At 44.9% G+C, this 15,952-nt stretch overlaps 3 protein-coding genes across 3 annotated transcripts; all 3 read left to right on the top strand.

Annotated features, from left to right (window-relative positions):
- The first annotated feature begins 1,531 nt into the window (after positions 1–1,531).
- Positions 1,532–3,390, top strand: LOC125524122 (serine carboxypeptidase-like 34). Its single transcript, XM_048689194.2, has 4 exons — positions 1,532–1,868; positions 1,993–2,100; positions 2,205–2,300; positions 2,408–3,390. Exons 1-4 carry the CDS (start codon positions 1,532–1,534, stop codon positions 3,388–3,390), a joined length of 1,524 nt encoding a protein of 507 aa, XP_048545151.2.
- Positions 3,391–7,842: 4,452 nt separating this feature from the next.
- On the top strand, positions 7,843–9,514 carry LOC147961783 (uncharacterized). The gene is made up of 3 exons (XM_087533939.1): positions 7,843–8,061; positions 8,153–8,515; positions 9,224–9,514. Exons 1-3 carry the CDS (start codon positions 7,930–7,932, stop codon positions 9,512–9,514), a joined length of 786 nt encoding a protein of 261 aa, XP_087390065.1. The 5' UTR covers positions 7,843–7,929.
- A 3,144-nt stretch (positions 9,515–12,658) lies between these two features.
- Positions 12,659–15,447, top strand: LOC147961782 (uncharacterized). The gene is made up of 3 exons (XM_087533938.1): positions 12,659–13,972; positions 14,064–14,988; positions 15,158–15,447. The coding sequence occupies exons 1-3, from the start codon at positions 12,659–12,661 to the stop codon at positions 15,445–15,447; spliced, it is 2,529 nt and encodes an 842-aa protein (XP_087390064.1).
- Positions 15,448–15,952: the final 505 nt, after the last annotated feature.

Raw genomic sequence — 15,952 nt, 5'->3', positions numbered from 1 at the left:
TCTCTCTTTCTTGCTCGCTTTCTCTCACTCTCACGATGAGAAATCTGTTGTTTTCCCCTGCAACATTTTTCAGAGGTATGCATGTGTAGTTATCGATGTTTTCTTTTCCGTATATGGTTATAGTGGGGTGTTTGTTTGCAATCCGGATCGCCGCGGGTATGAAAAAAAAACGAATCTTGTGCTATAATTTATAAGTTTGCTTCCATAACAATATTTTAGAAATATTTAACAGGTAAAATTAACATCATATTTAGATTCCACACATTTTTCTAATAAAATTTTATATATAATATGTTAAAATCGAAGTTACGGTTTAAAAGATACAGATAATTTAGAAAATCATTTGGTTTGACTCAAATATATTCCAAACCATATTTAAAAATACTTAATAGGTAAAAATAATCTCATATTCATATTCTACATATTTTTCTAATCAAATTTCATATATAACATGTTTGAATCGGAGTTACCGTTTAAAAGATATGGATGATTTTAAAAAGCATTTGTTTGACTTAAATATGATCCGTGGATGAATTACCTAAAACATTAGGGGGGTTTTGAAAAATGTAAAATAACGATTCGGGTGTGACTTAAATCCGGACGGCGGGTTGATTTCAAGAAAAGACAGAGACTTTTGTGTAAAATACAAAAATAATGATTCGTTTTAATTTAAAACAGGACCGCGGGTTGAATTCTCTGAAATAGAGGGACTTTCCTAAAAAATGCCATGACGGACGAAAGAAACCCAATTTGCTTTATTATTAGATAAAGATAACATGCTAAACAGGTTTTGAGGTTACAATATTGGTGTCTAGTGGTATTTTTTAGCATGTGCCTAACAGAGCGACGACATTTTTCAGCAGTGCAAACTCCTAGTGGCAAAATCGACTAGCGGGACACGACTAGTGGTATAAATGATAAAACTCTATTTGTAAAGTTATAAAGTTAGATAGATGCACCTGGACGTACCAAGCCTTTGACGCCATGTTGTTTTTGCCCAAAATGCAACACGACGATGGTAAGAGCGCATTCACTCGTACCTCACGGTCGTACCATGCTTTTTGAAAAACCCTAGAGCCGTTGCTGATGCTAGAGCGCGCCTGATGACCTTCGTGGGTTTAGGGTCGACATGGCAGGATGACTAAATCTATTCACCAGAAAGGAGTTCACAAGGAGTAAAAACAAACAGAGAGGAGTTCATATTTTCCTCACTCTCCCGCCCCCTCTCTCCCCTTCTCCAAAGTCCAAAACAAAACCCAAGGCGACATACCTGATGACCATGGAACACGATGATGTGGATTTCACGAAAATAAACAATTTTCTCCCCTTCTCCGTCTTTTGTAACAAACGCACGCAAATCTGTAGCACTCGTCTCCAACAAACAAGCCCTATCCGCGTCGGAAAACCAGAAACAAACCCTATCCCACCCACCCACCTCCAAGAAACCAGCAACAAATCTCCTCCACGATCGCCAGCAGCCAGCTGATCGATCTCGGCCGGGCGCATATATATAGGCGCCCATACACTGTGCATGGACACCAACCCAGTCGACACCAGTAACCCAAGCAGCCGCGCGCCTGCAGCCATGGCCACTTCGCCGTCGAGCAGCTTGCTGCGCGTGCTCCTCCTCGCCGCCGCCGTCGCGGTGGTGGCCGCGAGGCACCACCACCCCGGGTTCGAGAAGATCTTCGAGGTGCAGGAGGCGGACCGGGTGGAGATGCTGCCGGGGCAGACGGAGCAGGTGGGCTTCCGGCACTACTCCGGCTACGTCACGGTGAACGAGACCCACGGCCGCGCCCTCTTCTACTGGCTCTTCGAGGCCACCCACGACGTCGCCAAGAAGCCCCTCGTCCTCTGGCTCAACGGAGGTAGATTAAATATTACTTTGTTTAGTAGATGCGATCTAGCTAATCAGTGTACACTTAGTTACTCGATCCATTTCATTCCATTGAGTTCCATGCATGAGATGAAACTAATATTGGATAATCTCAGGGCCTGGATGCTCGTCCGTGGGGTATGGAGCGATGATGGAGCTTGGCCCCTTCTTGATCCAGAAGGGAAAGCCCGAGATTGCCTTGAATCCCCACTCATGGAACAAAGGTACGCACTAGTTACATCTATTACCAAGCAAATCATGTAGTAATAATTGTTCATTCCGATTGATTAATCGTGCACCATTGTTCTCTTTGATGACTGTTGAACAGAGGCAAACATGCTGTTCTTGGAGTCCCCTGCCGGCGTGGGCTTCTCCTACACCAACACCACCGCCGATCTCGGCCAGTTTGGCGACAACCTCACTGGTAGGCCAAGATAATTGCCAATTAGTTATAGATCTAATTAATCATCATTCCTTTCATGGCATTAAGAGGTATGACAATTAATCGGATCTCATCTTGCTTTGTGACAGCCCATGACGCATACTCTTTCCTCGTGAACTGGCTGGACAAGTTCCCTCAGTTCAAGGGCCACGACCTGTACATCGCCGGCGAGAGCTACGCCGGGCACTACGTCCCCCAGCTCGCCGAGAAGATCGTCCACATGAACAAGAAGGCGTCGCGGGCTCACAAGGTCAACCTCAAGGGGATCCTGATCGGCAACGCCGCCATCGACGCCAGCTCCGACGACCGCGGCCTGGTCGACTACGCCTGGGACCACGCGGTGGTCTCGGATGGGATCTACACCGCCGTCAAGAACAACTGCAAGTTCCCCGACGACGGCATGGAGAGCGACGCCTGCGACAACGCATGGAACGACTTCTTCAACGCCATGAACGACATCGACCTTTACAGCCTCTACACCCCCGCCTGCACCAAATCTATGGTCAACTCCACCAACTCCTCCCCCCGCCGCCGCTCCAAGCTCGCCGGCACCGGCACGCCGCTGGGGAAGCTGCACCGCGGCGGCAGGCCCTACTACAACGCCTACGACCCCTGCGGGGACTACCACATCCTCGACTACCTGAACCGCGCCGACGTGCAGAAGGCGCTGCACGCCAACGTCTCCGGCGCAATCCCGTACCGCTGGGAGCCGTGCAGCGACGCGCTGACCAACTGGACGGACGCGCCGGCGTCGACCCTGCCGGCCATCGGCAAGCTGGTGAAGGACGGGATCCGGGTGTGGGTCTTCAGCGGCGACACCGACGACCGCGTGCCGGTGACCTCGACGCGGCTCGCGCTGAAGAAGCTCGGGCTCGCGACGAAGAAGGGGTGGAGGGAGTGGTTCACCAGCGACCAGGTGGGCGGGTACACGGTGGTCTACGACGGGCTCACCTTCGTCACCGTGCGCGGCGCCGGACACATGGTGCCCATGATCACGCCGGTGCAGGCCAGGCAGGTCTTCGCGCACTTCCTCACCGGCGAGGAGCTCTCCGCCAAGGCCATCGTCGCTTAGTTAGTTCGTTCATTAGCACCCACTGCGTGCTTAGAGATCGTTTGATTTATCAGTTAGCTAGGTTCGATTCCTAGTTCAGATTAGAGCTCAAAACTTGTGAGCTGAAAATTAGTTCGAGTTTTTTTCTCTCTCCAAAAAGAGCTCATTACCTGTTGAGCTTTTCCCACTTAATTAATAGGACATGTGATCTCCTTGGTTAGTTCTTGCGTTTGATCTTGCGTTTCAATGTGCTTAACTAGCTGCGTGCAATTCGGCCAAAGCCTAAATTTTTTAAAAAAACTGTACAATTTCAGGTTTCGAAATGCCATAACTATCCAATCGCATACTTCAAACCTAGAGTTGCGCTAGAATTTTTTTTACGTGCAAATGTAGTTTCAAAAGGTGCAGCTGCAACAAAATTGCACATCTCTTAATCCTAAAGTTGTTTAAAATGAGTATATACGCAACTACAAAATGCTATAATGATAATAATAATTATTAAATCCTTGCAAATACTGATATAAATACTTCTTTTCGCTAGTCCATTAACACAGTGTAGGAAGGTGAGCGCAAAGTTTTCATCTTATTCCATAAGCATAGCTAGAACTTACTCTCATTCCACGCAAGAGTTGTCACTTAAAAAGTTGATTTAGTTCGCTACAAAAAAAAGTGTACATTTGTAACGCATTTCCAAGTACTCCCTCTGATCTATATCACTTGTTGCTCAAACGACAAGTAATATTGATTGGAGTGATTAATAATATTTTTTCAGTAAGAGTGTATTAATTATTTTGTTGATGACTTTTATATGGCTTAAGAATCTCCACTAGCAGAGAGAACTCCACACAGGAATATAAATTAGTTTAAGTATATTAATTATTTTATTGGTGACTTTTATATGGATTAACACGCTCCATTACCAAAGAGAAATCTGCATACAATGTATGGTGATATTCTGGTAAACGGTATATCGATGCGTATTGCACAGGGCGGGGTTTTTAACCCCGATTCTGAGAAAAAAAGTAATCGTATACCAAGAAATTTTGTTTATCACTCAATCTTAAAAATGGTTGTATATAAAGAAATTTGTTCATTACTCAAAAGAGAGTGGTTTTTAGCTCCGGGGTGCTTATGCACCCTCTATGAGCAGTAAAATCAAAAAAATCTAAAACTTTGCGACATCAAAGATGATCGAACTTTGTAGATGCTTGCAAGTTTTCATGCCAAAAAAACCATTCGAGGAGCTCTACACATGAAAAAGATTTCAGTGCTTGAAGTTTTGAGCACTTTTAGCATTGAAATCTGAAATTCGTTTGTACACCTTTCTCTACATGATATTTTGGCATGAAAACTTGCAAGAACCTATAAAGTTTGACCATCTTTGATGTTGCAAAGTTTCAGATTTTTTTGATTTTCTTTCTGTTCTTTTGAATTTACTGTTCATAGAGGGTGCCTAGGTACCCAGGAGCTATCACACCTTTCTGTTACCCAAAATCTTGGGTTCTAATCCAATCTGAATGTTTTTGGCGACGCACCTACATGTACAGTCTGACCCAGACCCGAATGGACACCCAACATTATAGTGTCAAAAATGATCTTATATTTTGTGACAGAGGAGTAGTTCCCTCCTTGAATCATGTGGTCATCGCAGTGATCTACCAACGATCTTGGTGGTGCTCCCGAGTGAATGTGGTGAGGAGTAGTTGGTCACCCAAGTCCATCACCTCTGAACATCGACACTTCTCGAAATCTGCCTTGAGCACCCATGCAAATTTATCATTACTTCTATTGGCCGGACGATGTGACCAGGTGGTGGTTCATGGTGTATTTGGATGAAAGGCAGCATTGTTGTTTTCATTTCATTAAGAGGAGTGAAGAATATAAGATCAAGGGATTACATCAGGCAATCACATACATCAGAGAAAAGCTACATCAAGACGACAATAGGGCAAGGACCAAAAATAAGCAGGAAACAGAGGGCCATCCTCTTAAGTCTCGTCACTGATAGGAGACTGAAAGGGAACACTACATACAGTGGCGGACCCACCATGGGGGCGAGCTGGGGCGGCCGCCCCGAGTCGCCGGCGGCGGAGAATCGCCCCCCACCTACACATTTGCCGATCTGCGGGCTGCGGCAGCGCTCTTCTCTGTTTCAGAATTCAGAAAGCAGTGGCGCTCTTCTCTGTTTCCTTTTTAGCGATCGAAGGGGTACGTGAGGGAGAAAGAGACTTGGGCTGGTTCGGTAGACTGGAGTGGGCTACTACCGCCTACAGGCCCAAACAGACGACATCTTAGCCCAATCGATCTCTCCTTTCCTTTCCTTGTCAAACAGAAAAAGGATCCCAAATCGATCCACAAACCGCATTGAGCGTCCCCCTCACGATCTATGACCATATATACAACTCCCATCATATTCATAATTTTGTAGGTCTCGTTCCAAAATTAGAATCATGGGATCATATTGTGGCGAGAAAAGTCCATTTTTCGTCCCTCAGTTCTTCAGTCCGATCACTTTTGGTCCCTCAACACTAAAACCGGACAGGTTGCACCATGAACTCTCCAAACCAGACAAAAATCGTCCCTCCGCAGACCCGACGCGGTTTCACTACTGACTCAGCCCGGGTTTGACTAGTCGTTGCCCACGTGGCCCATCTCTCTCTCCAGTCACCTAAAGACCCGACCCCAGCCCCTCGTTCCCTTTCGATCCCCTTTCTTCGACCCGTGCCTGAACCCTAGCTATCTTTGGCGGCGGCTGTGGCGACGCAGGCGGTCAGCGGGAGCGCAGCGCCGCGGCGGTCGGCGGCGCACGGCGGCACGGTCAGCGGGAGCGCAGCGCTGCGGCGGTCGGCGGCGCGGTCAGCGGGAGTGCAGCGTCACAGCGGGCGGTGGGTCACGGTGCCGGCGACGGCCAGCGGTAGCGCAGCGCCGCGGCGGTCGGTGGGTCACGGCGGCGGCGGTCAGCAGGACTGGCGGATGGAGACGAGAAGAAGCTCCAAATCAAGGTCAGTTGCTAAAATAGATCGATTTGTGGTCGGTTAGTTGTAGTACATGGCCAATTTGTGGATTAGTAGGTTAATTTTTTATCTGCTTAATGTAGGTCCGTGAGATGGATCCTCTGGAATTTCTGCCCATACGATTTCATTTCGGTGGTCACTTTGTGAACGATGGGCAGTATGTACACTATGCTGATGGCGTTGTCGGGATGTCGCATTTGGAGCGAGACAAAGTGTCACTGCCGGAGATTGTTGGTTTTTTTTTAAAAGGAAGATCATTGGAAGGATTTGAAGGATGATGAAGTGCAGATCCACTGGCTATATCCTGGGAGAGAAATGCATGATGGGCTTGGTTTGTTGCATGATGATGCGTCCTGTTTGAGCATGGTTTCTGCAATTGAAGAGAATGGAGTAGCTAAAGTATATGTAGAGAACATTGCTGAATATCATATATTGGCACGTGCTCTACCATCAGATGAAGAAGAGGGTAAAAATGAGCAGGGACAAATTGTCCCACTGGAGCAAGTAACAACAGAAGTGGTACAGGCATCCGCCCCGGCAGCCGAAGATGATACAGATGAAGAAGATAGTGACTATGTTCCTGGAGATGAGAGTCCTTCGGAAGAAGATGAAGAAGGAATTGAGATAAACAAGAAATATGTAGAGTACAAGAAGAAGATGAAGCAAGGACAGCTACAAGTACTGGATGATGTATATCTTGTGCAGCCTAGAGTTGGTTCGACAAAAGCTGTGGGAGAAGAGAATAGAGAAGAGAAAGATGGCAATGATACACCGTACGAGGATTCATCTGAGTTTGATGACTCTTTCAACGAAGATGGTGATACAAGAAAGAAATCAGATGATTTCCCAAGGTTCAAAGACAGCGAAGAGGTGCCCAAGTTTGTGTTAGGCATGAAATTTGGTTCAAAAGAAGAGTTCAGGCAGGCAGTCATTAAATATGGGCTTAAGCAAAAAAAAGTTCATAAAATTCAGAAAGAATGATTGTAATAGGTGTAGGGCAACTTGTGACTGGAAGACATGCAATTGGTATTGTTTGGCTAGTCTAACTAGTAAATCTACTAGTTGGCAGATTACTAGTATAAATGATGTTCATCAATGCCCGTCTAGGAAAGAAAACAAGCTTGTTACTGCTGTTAGGATTGCAGCTAAGTATGAAGGTATCATTAGTGCTAACCCAATGTGGAAAATTGCAAATCTGAAAGCACACATCAGGGAAGATATGTTTTCAGAAGTTAGTACTTCTAGAGTGAAGAGAGCTAAGGGAATGGTGATAAAGAAAATGTTTGATGCAACTAAGGAACAATACACTAGGATATTTGACTATCAGGAAGAGTTGCTTACGAGCAATCCTGGAAGCACTGTTGTGGTTAAGCTTGATCCAGCTTGTGCAATTCCAACATTTCAAAGAATTTATATTTGTTTGAATGCTTTCAAGCAAGGTTTCATGGCAGGCTGCAGAAAAGTCATTGGTTTGGATGGGTGCTTCTTCAAAGGAGCAACAAATGGAGAGTTGTTATGTGCTTTGGGAAGAGATGCGAATAGCCAAATGTATCCAATTGCTTGGGCTGTGGTTGAGAAAGAAAACAATGATTCTTGGGACTGGTTTTGCTCATTACTCTTCAAAGATGTCAATGTATATGATGGTGAAGGCTGGGTAATAATTTCAGACCAACAAAAAGTAAGTCATATGTTCTCTCTCATTTACATAGGAATATATGATGTATCTCTATGATGTATATGATGCAATGTCTAACACAATTTGTGTGCAGGGTATCATCACAGCTGTACAGAATTGGGCCCCTCATGCAGAACATGGAAATTGTGCCAGACATGTGTATGCCAATTGGAGAAAAGAATTCAGAGTGAAAGAGTGGCACAAACTTTTCTGGAATTGTGCAAAGGCTTCTTCTGTGAGCCTTTTCAACTTGGCAAGGGCAAAGTTAGCAAGAGAGACCGTCGAAGGTGCAAGGGCAGTAACCAGGTTCGATCCCAAGCACTGGTCAAGGGCATGGTTCAGGTTAGGATCTAATTGTGACTCTGTTGATAACAATATTTGTGAAAGTTTCAACAAATGGATCATAGATGCAAGATTTTTACCTATCATTTCAATGCTTGAGGCAATTAGACGAAAGGTAACGGCTAGGATTCAAGAAATGATTGAAAAATGTGAGAAATGAACATTAAAAATTGTATGACCAACTATAAATAAGAAGATGAACAAGTACATAGATTGGTCTGGGAGTTGTCATCCTATCAGCAATGGAAATAATGTGTTTGAGGTCACCCAAAGGAAACATTATAGATTTGGTGTTGATCTAAACAGAAATAACTACACTTGTGGTTATTGGCAAGTATCCGGTATGCCTTGTGCACATGCAATTGCAGCAACACACACCATCACAAGTGACTTGACAAGTTTCATTGCTAGCTGTTTTTATGTTGAGGCATTCAAGAGAACATATGCACATTGTCTGCAACCTGTTAATGGCATGGATTGCTGGCCAATATCACCAAGGCCTAGACCTGTAGCTCCTGGTTATGTCAAGATGCCTGGTAGGCCAAGGACTGATAAAAAGAAGGAGGAAACTGAGAAAAAAGTGTCGAAGACCAGATTGCCAAAGACTAGGACACTCATCAGGTGTGGTAAATGCAAAGGAGTTGGTCACAACAGAACAACATGCCATAGACAGCCAGGTGGGCAACAGAGTGGACACCAAAGTGGACAACAAAGTGAACAACAGAGTGCACAACAAAGTAGACAACACAGTGCTACTGCACACAGGGTGAGTAACAAGTTTTGGTTGCATGTGCTTATTCTCTAATATGTATTACATTTGCAGGAAAATGTTGTGCCTTATCAACAGAGTACCAGTGCTGCAGGAATATCCAGAGGGACAAAGGGACCAGTACCCATGTCCAAACCTCCTAAGCCTGCTGTCCAAGGGAAAGGGAACAATATTCAGAAGAATAAGTCCTCCTCAAAGGCTGCAATGAAAGGTGTCACTGTCAATGTGAGTTCTAGCTCAGGTGTCACTGTCAATGTGAAATCAGGAAGTGCTAATTCACAGTTCAAAGCACCTGGAAGGGAGGCAAAAAGGACAAGGAAATTACCCACAAGGCTGTTGGACTGAGTGTGCTACTATGTGTGTCGTTATGCCTTTGCTTAGACCTATCTAATCTGTTTGTGGAAAACTATGTGTGCTCTTCTTTTTGTGTTATGAACCTATCAGAATTTGTGTGGAACTATGTGATGTCAGACATTGTGTGAACTATCAATTTGTATGAGAACCTGTGATGTTTGATTAAATCTTTGAACTATGTGTGTTGTTACTCTCAGATTTGTCCAAAAACAAACAAAACTATGGCAAAATTTGTAGCATATACTGAAATTCAGACAAAATGTTGCTGAAATTCATAGCCTTGGGAGAGGGAGAGTGGGGAGAACGCGAGAGAGACAGAGTGAGGGAGAGGGCCGGCTGTTTTGTGGGATCACATTGCCACGTTGGCGTGGACTAGTCAAAACCATGCCTAGTCAACACCAATACTGGGTCAGCCGCGAGAAGGGACAATTTTTGTCTGGTTTGGAGAGTTCGCGGTGCAACCTGTTCGGTTTTAGAGTTGAGGGATCAAAAGTGATCGGACCGAAGAATTGAGGGACGAAAAATGGACTTTTCTCTATTGTGGCTTAAGGGCATCTCCAAGGGAGACCTGCAAAACTAAGGTATATGTCTAATCAAACACTTTTGTTTGTTAAACGTAGCATTGTAGAGATAGACTAGGGATAGATGTTTAAGTGTTTTCGGTGGATATAACCAAACTCTCCTTCTCTCTTATCCCTTCTTCACCAAGGCTTTGCCTACACGGAGTTTTGAAGATTTCAAGCATAATCTCAACTTGATGAAGTTGTGATTACGGGAGGGTGTTAAACGCAACATTGTAGAGATAGACTAGGGATAGATGTTTGAGTGTTTTCGGTGGATATAACCGACTCTCCTTCTCTCTTATCCCTTCTTCTCCAAGCATGTAATCTTAACAACTTCTTGTATGCGTTGTTATCCAGGGAGGTGCGACCCTGCCATATAAACATGCAACGCGTCCCACCAACGAGGCAAGACGCTTTCCTCCTATCGCACATTGTTCACTTTTACAATCCAACGCAGTCTTGCATCGGTCCGTAAAGTGATTCAGACGTTCATTTTCCGGCAAAGTGGAGACAAACATGAGGAGCTATACCTCCGAACATCTTTTGATCAACCAAAAGCCTTCGCGTGGTCCTAGTCTCTTCTCTCTCTCTCTGCACATGCATGGTCACCTCTTCTCTCTCTCCTCTCAACTGGACACACCACAATATCCCACCCGGAATAGCTTCACACACGGTGTTTTATGGAAGTCACGTGGACGATGCTAGGATCTCACGTTCCTTATTTATGGATGGATTTCATCTAACGGTGATTAGTTACTGTCGTGCACGAATCGGGCGGAAACACGTCGGCTGCGTAGCACTGCTCTATCTCACCACATGTATGGTCCCCATCTACTTTTTCTCCTCCTAGCCGGATACTTTGTAATTAGTGTTGGATGGCTCCCTTCCATATTATATCGGCGGACCACGTCCGAACACAAAAACGGACATACCCGAGGAATTTGCGGGTCAGTGTTGGAGATGCCCTAAGTGAACATTTCAAGCGATAGTAGTCCACATTAGCAGTTTACTAGTTTTTAAGAGCTTTTTTATTCTTTTGTTGTTGAATGCTATGAGTTTTGGTTGAATAGAGTGGCATTTGTACCAAAAAAATTAGACATTAAATGTTCTCCCAACTAACTTTAAGTCCTGGGTCTGCCACTGACTACATACATGCTCCACCGTCACCAACGAAGATGGACACTTGGGCTAGATTAGCCATGCGCCGAGCCACACTGTAGCACAATCAGTGGCGGACCCACCATTGGGGTGAGCTGGGGCGGCCGCCCTGGGTCGCCGGCGGCGGAGAATCGCCCCCACCTACGCATCTGCCGATCTGCGGGCTGCGGCAGTGCTCTTCTCTGTTTCAGAATTCAGAAAGCAGTGGCGCTCTTCTCTGTTTCCTTTTTAGCGATCGAAGGGGTACATGAGGGAGAAAGAGACTTGGGCTGGTTCGGTAGACTGGAGTGGGCTACTACCGCCTACAGGCCCAAACAGACGACATCTTAGCCCAATCGATCTCTCCTTTCCTTTCCTTGTCAAACAGAAAAAGGAACCCCAATCGATCCACAAACCGCATTGAGCGCCCCCCTCACGATCTATGACCATATATACAACTCTCATCATATTCATAATTTTGTAGGTCTCGTTCCAAAATTAGAATTATGGGATCATATTGTGGCGAGAAAAGTCCATTTTTCGTCCCTCAATTCTTCAGTCCGATCACTTTTGGTCCCTCAACTCTAAAACCGGACAGGTTGCACCGTGAACTCTCCAAACCAGACAAAAATCGTCCCTCCGTAGACCCGACGCGGTTTCACTGCTGACTCAGCCCGGGTTTGACTAGTCGTTGCCCACGTGGCCCATCTCTCTCTCCAGTCACCTAAAGACCCGACCCCAGCCCCTCGAGCCCTTTCGATCCTCTTTCTTCGACCCGTGCCCGAACCCTAGCTATCTTTTGGCGGCGGCTGTGGCGACGCAGGTGGCGGCGGCGGTCAGCGGGAGCGCAGCGCGGCGGCGGTCAGCGGCGGTGGTCAATGGGAGCGCCGCGGCGGTCGGCGACGCACGGCGGCGCGGTCAGCGGGAGCGCAGCGCCGCAGCGGGCGGTGGGTCACGGCAGCAGCGGCGGCCAGCGGTAGCGCAGCACCGTGGGGGTCGGTGGGTCACGGCGGCGGCGGTTAGCAGGAGTGGCGGCTGGAGACAAGAAGAAGCTCCAAATCAAGGCCAGTTGCTAAAATAGATCGATTTATGGTCAGTTAGTTGTAGTACATGGCCAGTTTGTGGATTAGTAGGTTAATTTTTATCTGCTTAATGTAGGTCCGTGAGATGGATCCTCTAGAATTTCTGCCCATATGATTTCATTTCGGTGGTCACTTTGTGAACGATGGGCAGTATGTACACTACGCTGATGGCATTGTCGGGATGTCGCATTTGGAGCGAGACAAAGTGTCACTGCCGGAGATTTTTGGTTTTTTAAAAGGAAGATCATTGGAAGAATTTGAAGGATGATGAAGTGCAGTTCCACTGGCTATATCCTGGGAGAGAAATGCATGATGGGCTTGGTTTGTTGCATGATGATGCGTCCTGTTTGAGCATGGTTTCTGCAATTGAAGAGAATGGAGTAGCTGAAGTATATGTAGAGAACATTGCTGAATATCATATATTGGCACGTGCTCTACCATCAGATGAAGAAGAGGGTAAAAATGAGCAGGGAGAAATTGTCCCACTGGAGCAAGTAACAATAGAAGTGGTACAGGCATCCGCGCCGGCAGTCGAAGATGATACAAATGAAGAAGATAGTGACTATGTTCCTGGAGATGAGAGTCCTTCGGAAGAAGATGAAGAAGGAATTGAGATAAACAAGAAATATGTAGAGTACAAGAAGAAGATGAAGCAAGGACAGTTACAAGTACTGGATGATGTATATCTTGTGCAGCATAGAGTTGGTTCAACAAAAGCCGTGGGAGAAGAGAATAGAGAAGAGAAAGATGGCAATGATACACCGTACGAGGATTCATCTGAGTTTGATGACTGTTTCGACGAAGATGGTGATACAAGAAAGAAATCAGATAATTTCCCAAGGTTCAAAGACAGCGAAGAGGTGCCCAAGTTTGTGTTAGGCATGAAATTTGGTTCAAAAGAAGAGTTCAGGCAGGCAGTCATTAAATATGGGCTTAAGCAAAAAAAGTTCATAAAATTCAGAAAGAATGATTGTAATAGGTGTAGGGCAACTTGTGACTGGAAGACATGCAATTGGTATTGTTTGGCTAGTCTAACTAGTAAATCTACTAGTTGGCAGATTACTAGTATAAATGATGTTCATCAATGCCCGTCTAGGAAAGACAACAAGCTTGTTATTGCTGCTAGGATTGCAGCTAAGTATGAAGGTATCATTAGTGCTAACCCAATGTGGAAAATTGCAAATCTAAAAGCACACATCAGGGAAGATATGTTTGCAGAAGTTAGTACTTCTCAAGTGAAGAGAGATAAGAGAATGGTGATAAAGAAAATGTTTGATGCAACTAAGGAACAATACACTAGGATATTTGACTATCAGGAAGAGTTGCTTAGGAGCAATCCTAGAAGCACTGTTGTGGTTAAGCTTGATCCAGCTTGTGCAATTCCAACATTTCGAAGAATTTATGTCTGTATGAATGCTTTAAAGCAAGGTTTCATGGCAGGCTGCAGAAAAGTCATTGGTTTGGATGGGTGCTTCTTCAAAGGAGCAACAAATGGAGAGTTGTTATGTGCTTTGGGAAGAGATGCGAATAGCCAAATGTATCCAATTGCTTGGGCTGTGGTTGAGAAAGAAAACAACGATTCTTGGGACTGGTTTTGCTCATTACTCTTCAAAGATGTCAATGTATATGATGGTGAAGGCTGGGTAATAATTTCAGACCAACAAAAAGTAAGTTATATGGTGTCTCTCATTTACATAGGAATATATGATGTATCTCTATGATGTATATGATGCAATGTCTAACACAATTTGTGTGCAGGGTATCATCACAGCTGTACAGAATTGGGCCCCTCATGCAGAACATAGAAATTGTGCCAGACATGTGTATGCCAATTGGAGAAAAGAATTCAGAGTGAAAGAGTGGCAGAAACTTTTCTGGAATTGTGCAAAGGCTTCTTCTGTGAGCCTTTTCAACTTGGCAATGGCAAAGTTAGCAAGAGAGACTGTCGAAGGTGCAAGGGCAGTAACCAGGTTAGATCCCAAGCACTGGTCAAGGGCATGGTTCAGGTTAGGATCTAATTGTGACTCTGTTGATAACAATATTTGTGAAAGTTTCAACAAATGGATCATAGATGCAAGATTTTTACCTATCATTTCAATGCTTGAGGCAAGTAGACGAAATGTAATGGTTAGGATTCAAGAAATGATTGAAAAATGTGAGAAATGGACATTAGAAATTATATGCCCAACTATAAATAAGAAGATGAACAAGTACATAGATTGGTCTGGGAGTTGTCATCCTATCAACAATGGAAATAATGTGTTTGAGGTCACCCAAAGGAAACATTACAGATTTGGTGTTGATCTAAACAGAAATAACTGCACTTGTGGTTATTGGCAAGTATCTGGTATGCCTTGTGCACATGCAGTTGCAGCAATACACACCATCACAAGTGACTTGACAAGTTTCATTGCTAGCTGTTTTTATGTTGAGGCATTCAAGAGAACATATGCACATTGTCTGCAACCTATTAATGGCATGGATTGCTGGCCAATATCACCAAGGCCTAGACCTGTAGCTCCTGGTTATGTCAAGATGCCTGGTAGGCCAAGGACTAAGAGAAAGAAGGAGGAAACTGAGAAAAAAGTGTCAAAGACCATATTGCCAAAGACTGGGACACTCATCAGGTGTGGTAAATGCAAAGGAGTTGGTCACAACAGAACAACATACCATAGACAGCCAGGTGGGCAACAGAGTGGACACCAAAGTGGACAACAAAGTGAACAATAGAGTGCACAACAAAGTAGACAACACAGTGCTACTGCACACATGGTGAGTAACAAGTTTTGGTTGCATGTGCTTCTTACTGTGTATTGCATGTGCTTATTCTCTAATATGTATTACATTTGCAGGAAAATTTTGTGCCTTTCAACAGAGTACCAGTGCTGCAGGAACATCCAGAGGGACAAAGAGACCAGTACCCATGTCCAAACCTCCTAAGCCTGTTGTCCAAGGGAAATGGAACAATATTCAGAAGAACAAGTCCTCCTCAAAGGCTGCAATGAAAGATGTCACTGTCAATGTGAGTTCTAGCTCAGCTGTCACTGTCAATGTGAAATCAGGAAGTGCTAATTCACAGTTCAAGGCACCTGGAAGGGAGGCAAAAAGGACAAGGAAATTACCCACAAGGCTGTTGGACTGAGTGTGCTACTATGTGTGCTGTGATGCCTTTGCTTAGACCTATCTAATTTGTTTGTGGAAAACTATGTGTGCTCTTCTTTCTGTGTTATGAACCTATCAGAATTTGTGTGGAACTATGTGATGTCAGACATTGTGTGAACTATCAATTTGTATGAGAACCTGTGATGTTTGATTAAATCTTTGAACTATGTGTGTTGTTACTCTCAGATTTGTCCAAAAACAAACAAAACTATGGCAAAAATTTTAGCATATACTGAAATTCAGACAAAATGTTGCTGAAATTCATAGCCTTGGGAGAGGGAGAGTGGGGAGAACGCGAGAGAGACAGAGTGAGGGAGAGGGCCAGCTGTTTTGTGGGATCACATTGCCACGTTGGCGTGGACTAATCAAAACCACGCCTAGTCAGCACCAATACTGGGTTAGCCGAGAGAAGGGACGATTTTTGTCTGGTTTGGAGAGTTCGCTGTGCAACCTGTCCGGTTTTAGAGTTGAGGGACCAAAAGTGA

This window comes from Triticum urartu, chromosome 7A (assembly GCF_056163025.1).
Source record: "Triticum urartu cultivar PI428250 chromosome 7A, HENAU_Tu73, whole genome shotgun sequence".
In the NCBI taxonomy this organism is placed as follows: domain Eukaryota; kingdom Viridiplantae; phylum Streptophyta; class Magnoliopsida; order Poales; family Poaceae; genus Triticum; species Triticum urartu.
Note: the sequence above shows the minus strand (reverse complement) of the source record. Positions and strands in the feature narration are given on the sequence as shown.

Coding starts and splice junctions, on each gene's coding strand:
- LOC147961783 (XM_087533939.1), top strand. CDS start 7,930: ATGTATCCAATTGCTTGGGCTGTGGTTGAGAAAGAAAACAATGATTCT. Junction 8,062..8,152: donor TAATTTCAGACCAACAAAAA/GTAAGTCATATG, acceptor ATTTGTGTGCAG/GGTATCATCACAGCTGTACA. Junction 8,516..9,223: donor TTGAGGCAATTAGACGAAAG/GTAACGGCTAGG, acceptor TTACATTTGCAG/GAAAATGTTGTGCCTTATCA.
- LOC147961782 (XM_087533938.1), top strand. CDS start 12,659: ATGGTTTCTGCAATTGAAGAGAATGGAGTAGCTGAAGTATATGTAGAG. Junction 13,973..14,063: donor TAATTTCAGACCAACAAAAA/GTAAGTTATATG, acceptor ATTTGTGTGCAG/GGTATCATCACAGCTGTACA. Junction 14,989..15,157: donor AACATACCATAGACAGCCAG/GTGGGCAACAGA, acceptor TTACATTTGCAG/GAAAATTTTGTGCCTTTCAA.
- LOC125524122 (XM_048689194.2), top strand. CDS start 1,532: ATGGACACCAACCCAGTCGACACCAGTAACCCAAGCAGCCGCGCGCCT. Junction 2,101..2,204: donor TCCCCACTCATGGAACAAAG/GTACGCACTAGT, acceptor ACTGTTGAACAG/AGGCAAACATGCTGTTCTTG. Junction 2,301..2,407: donor GTTTGGCGACAACCTCACTG/GTAGGCCAAGAT, acceptor GCTTTGTGACAG/CCCATGACGCATACTCTTTC.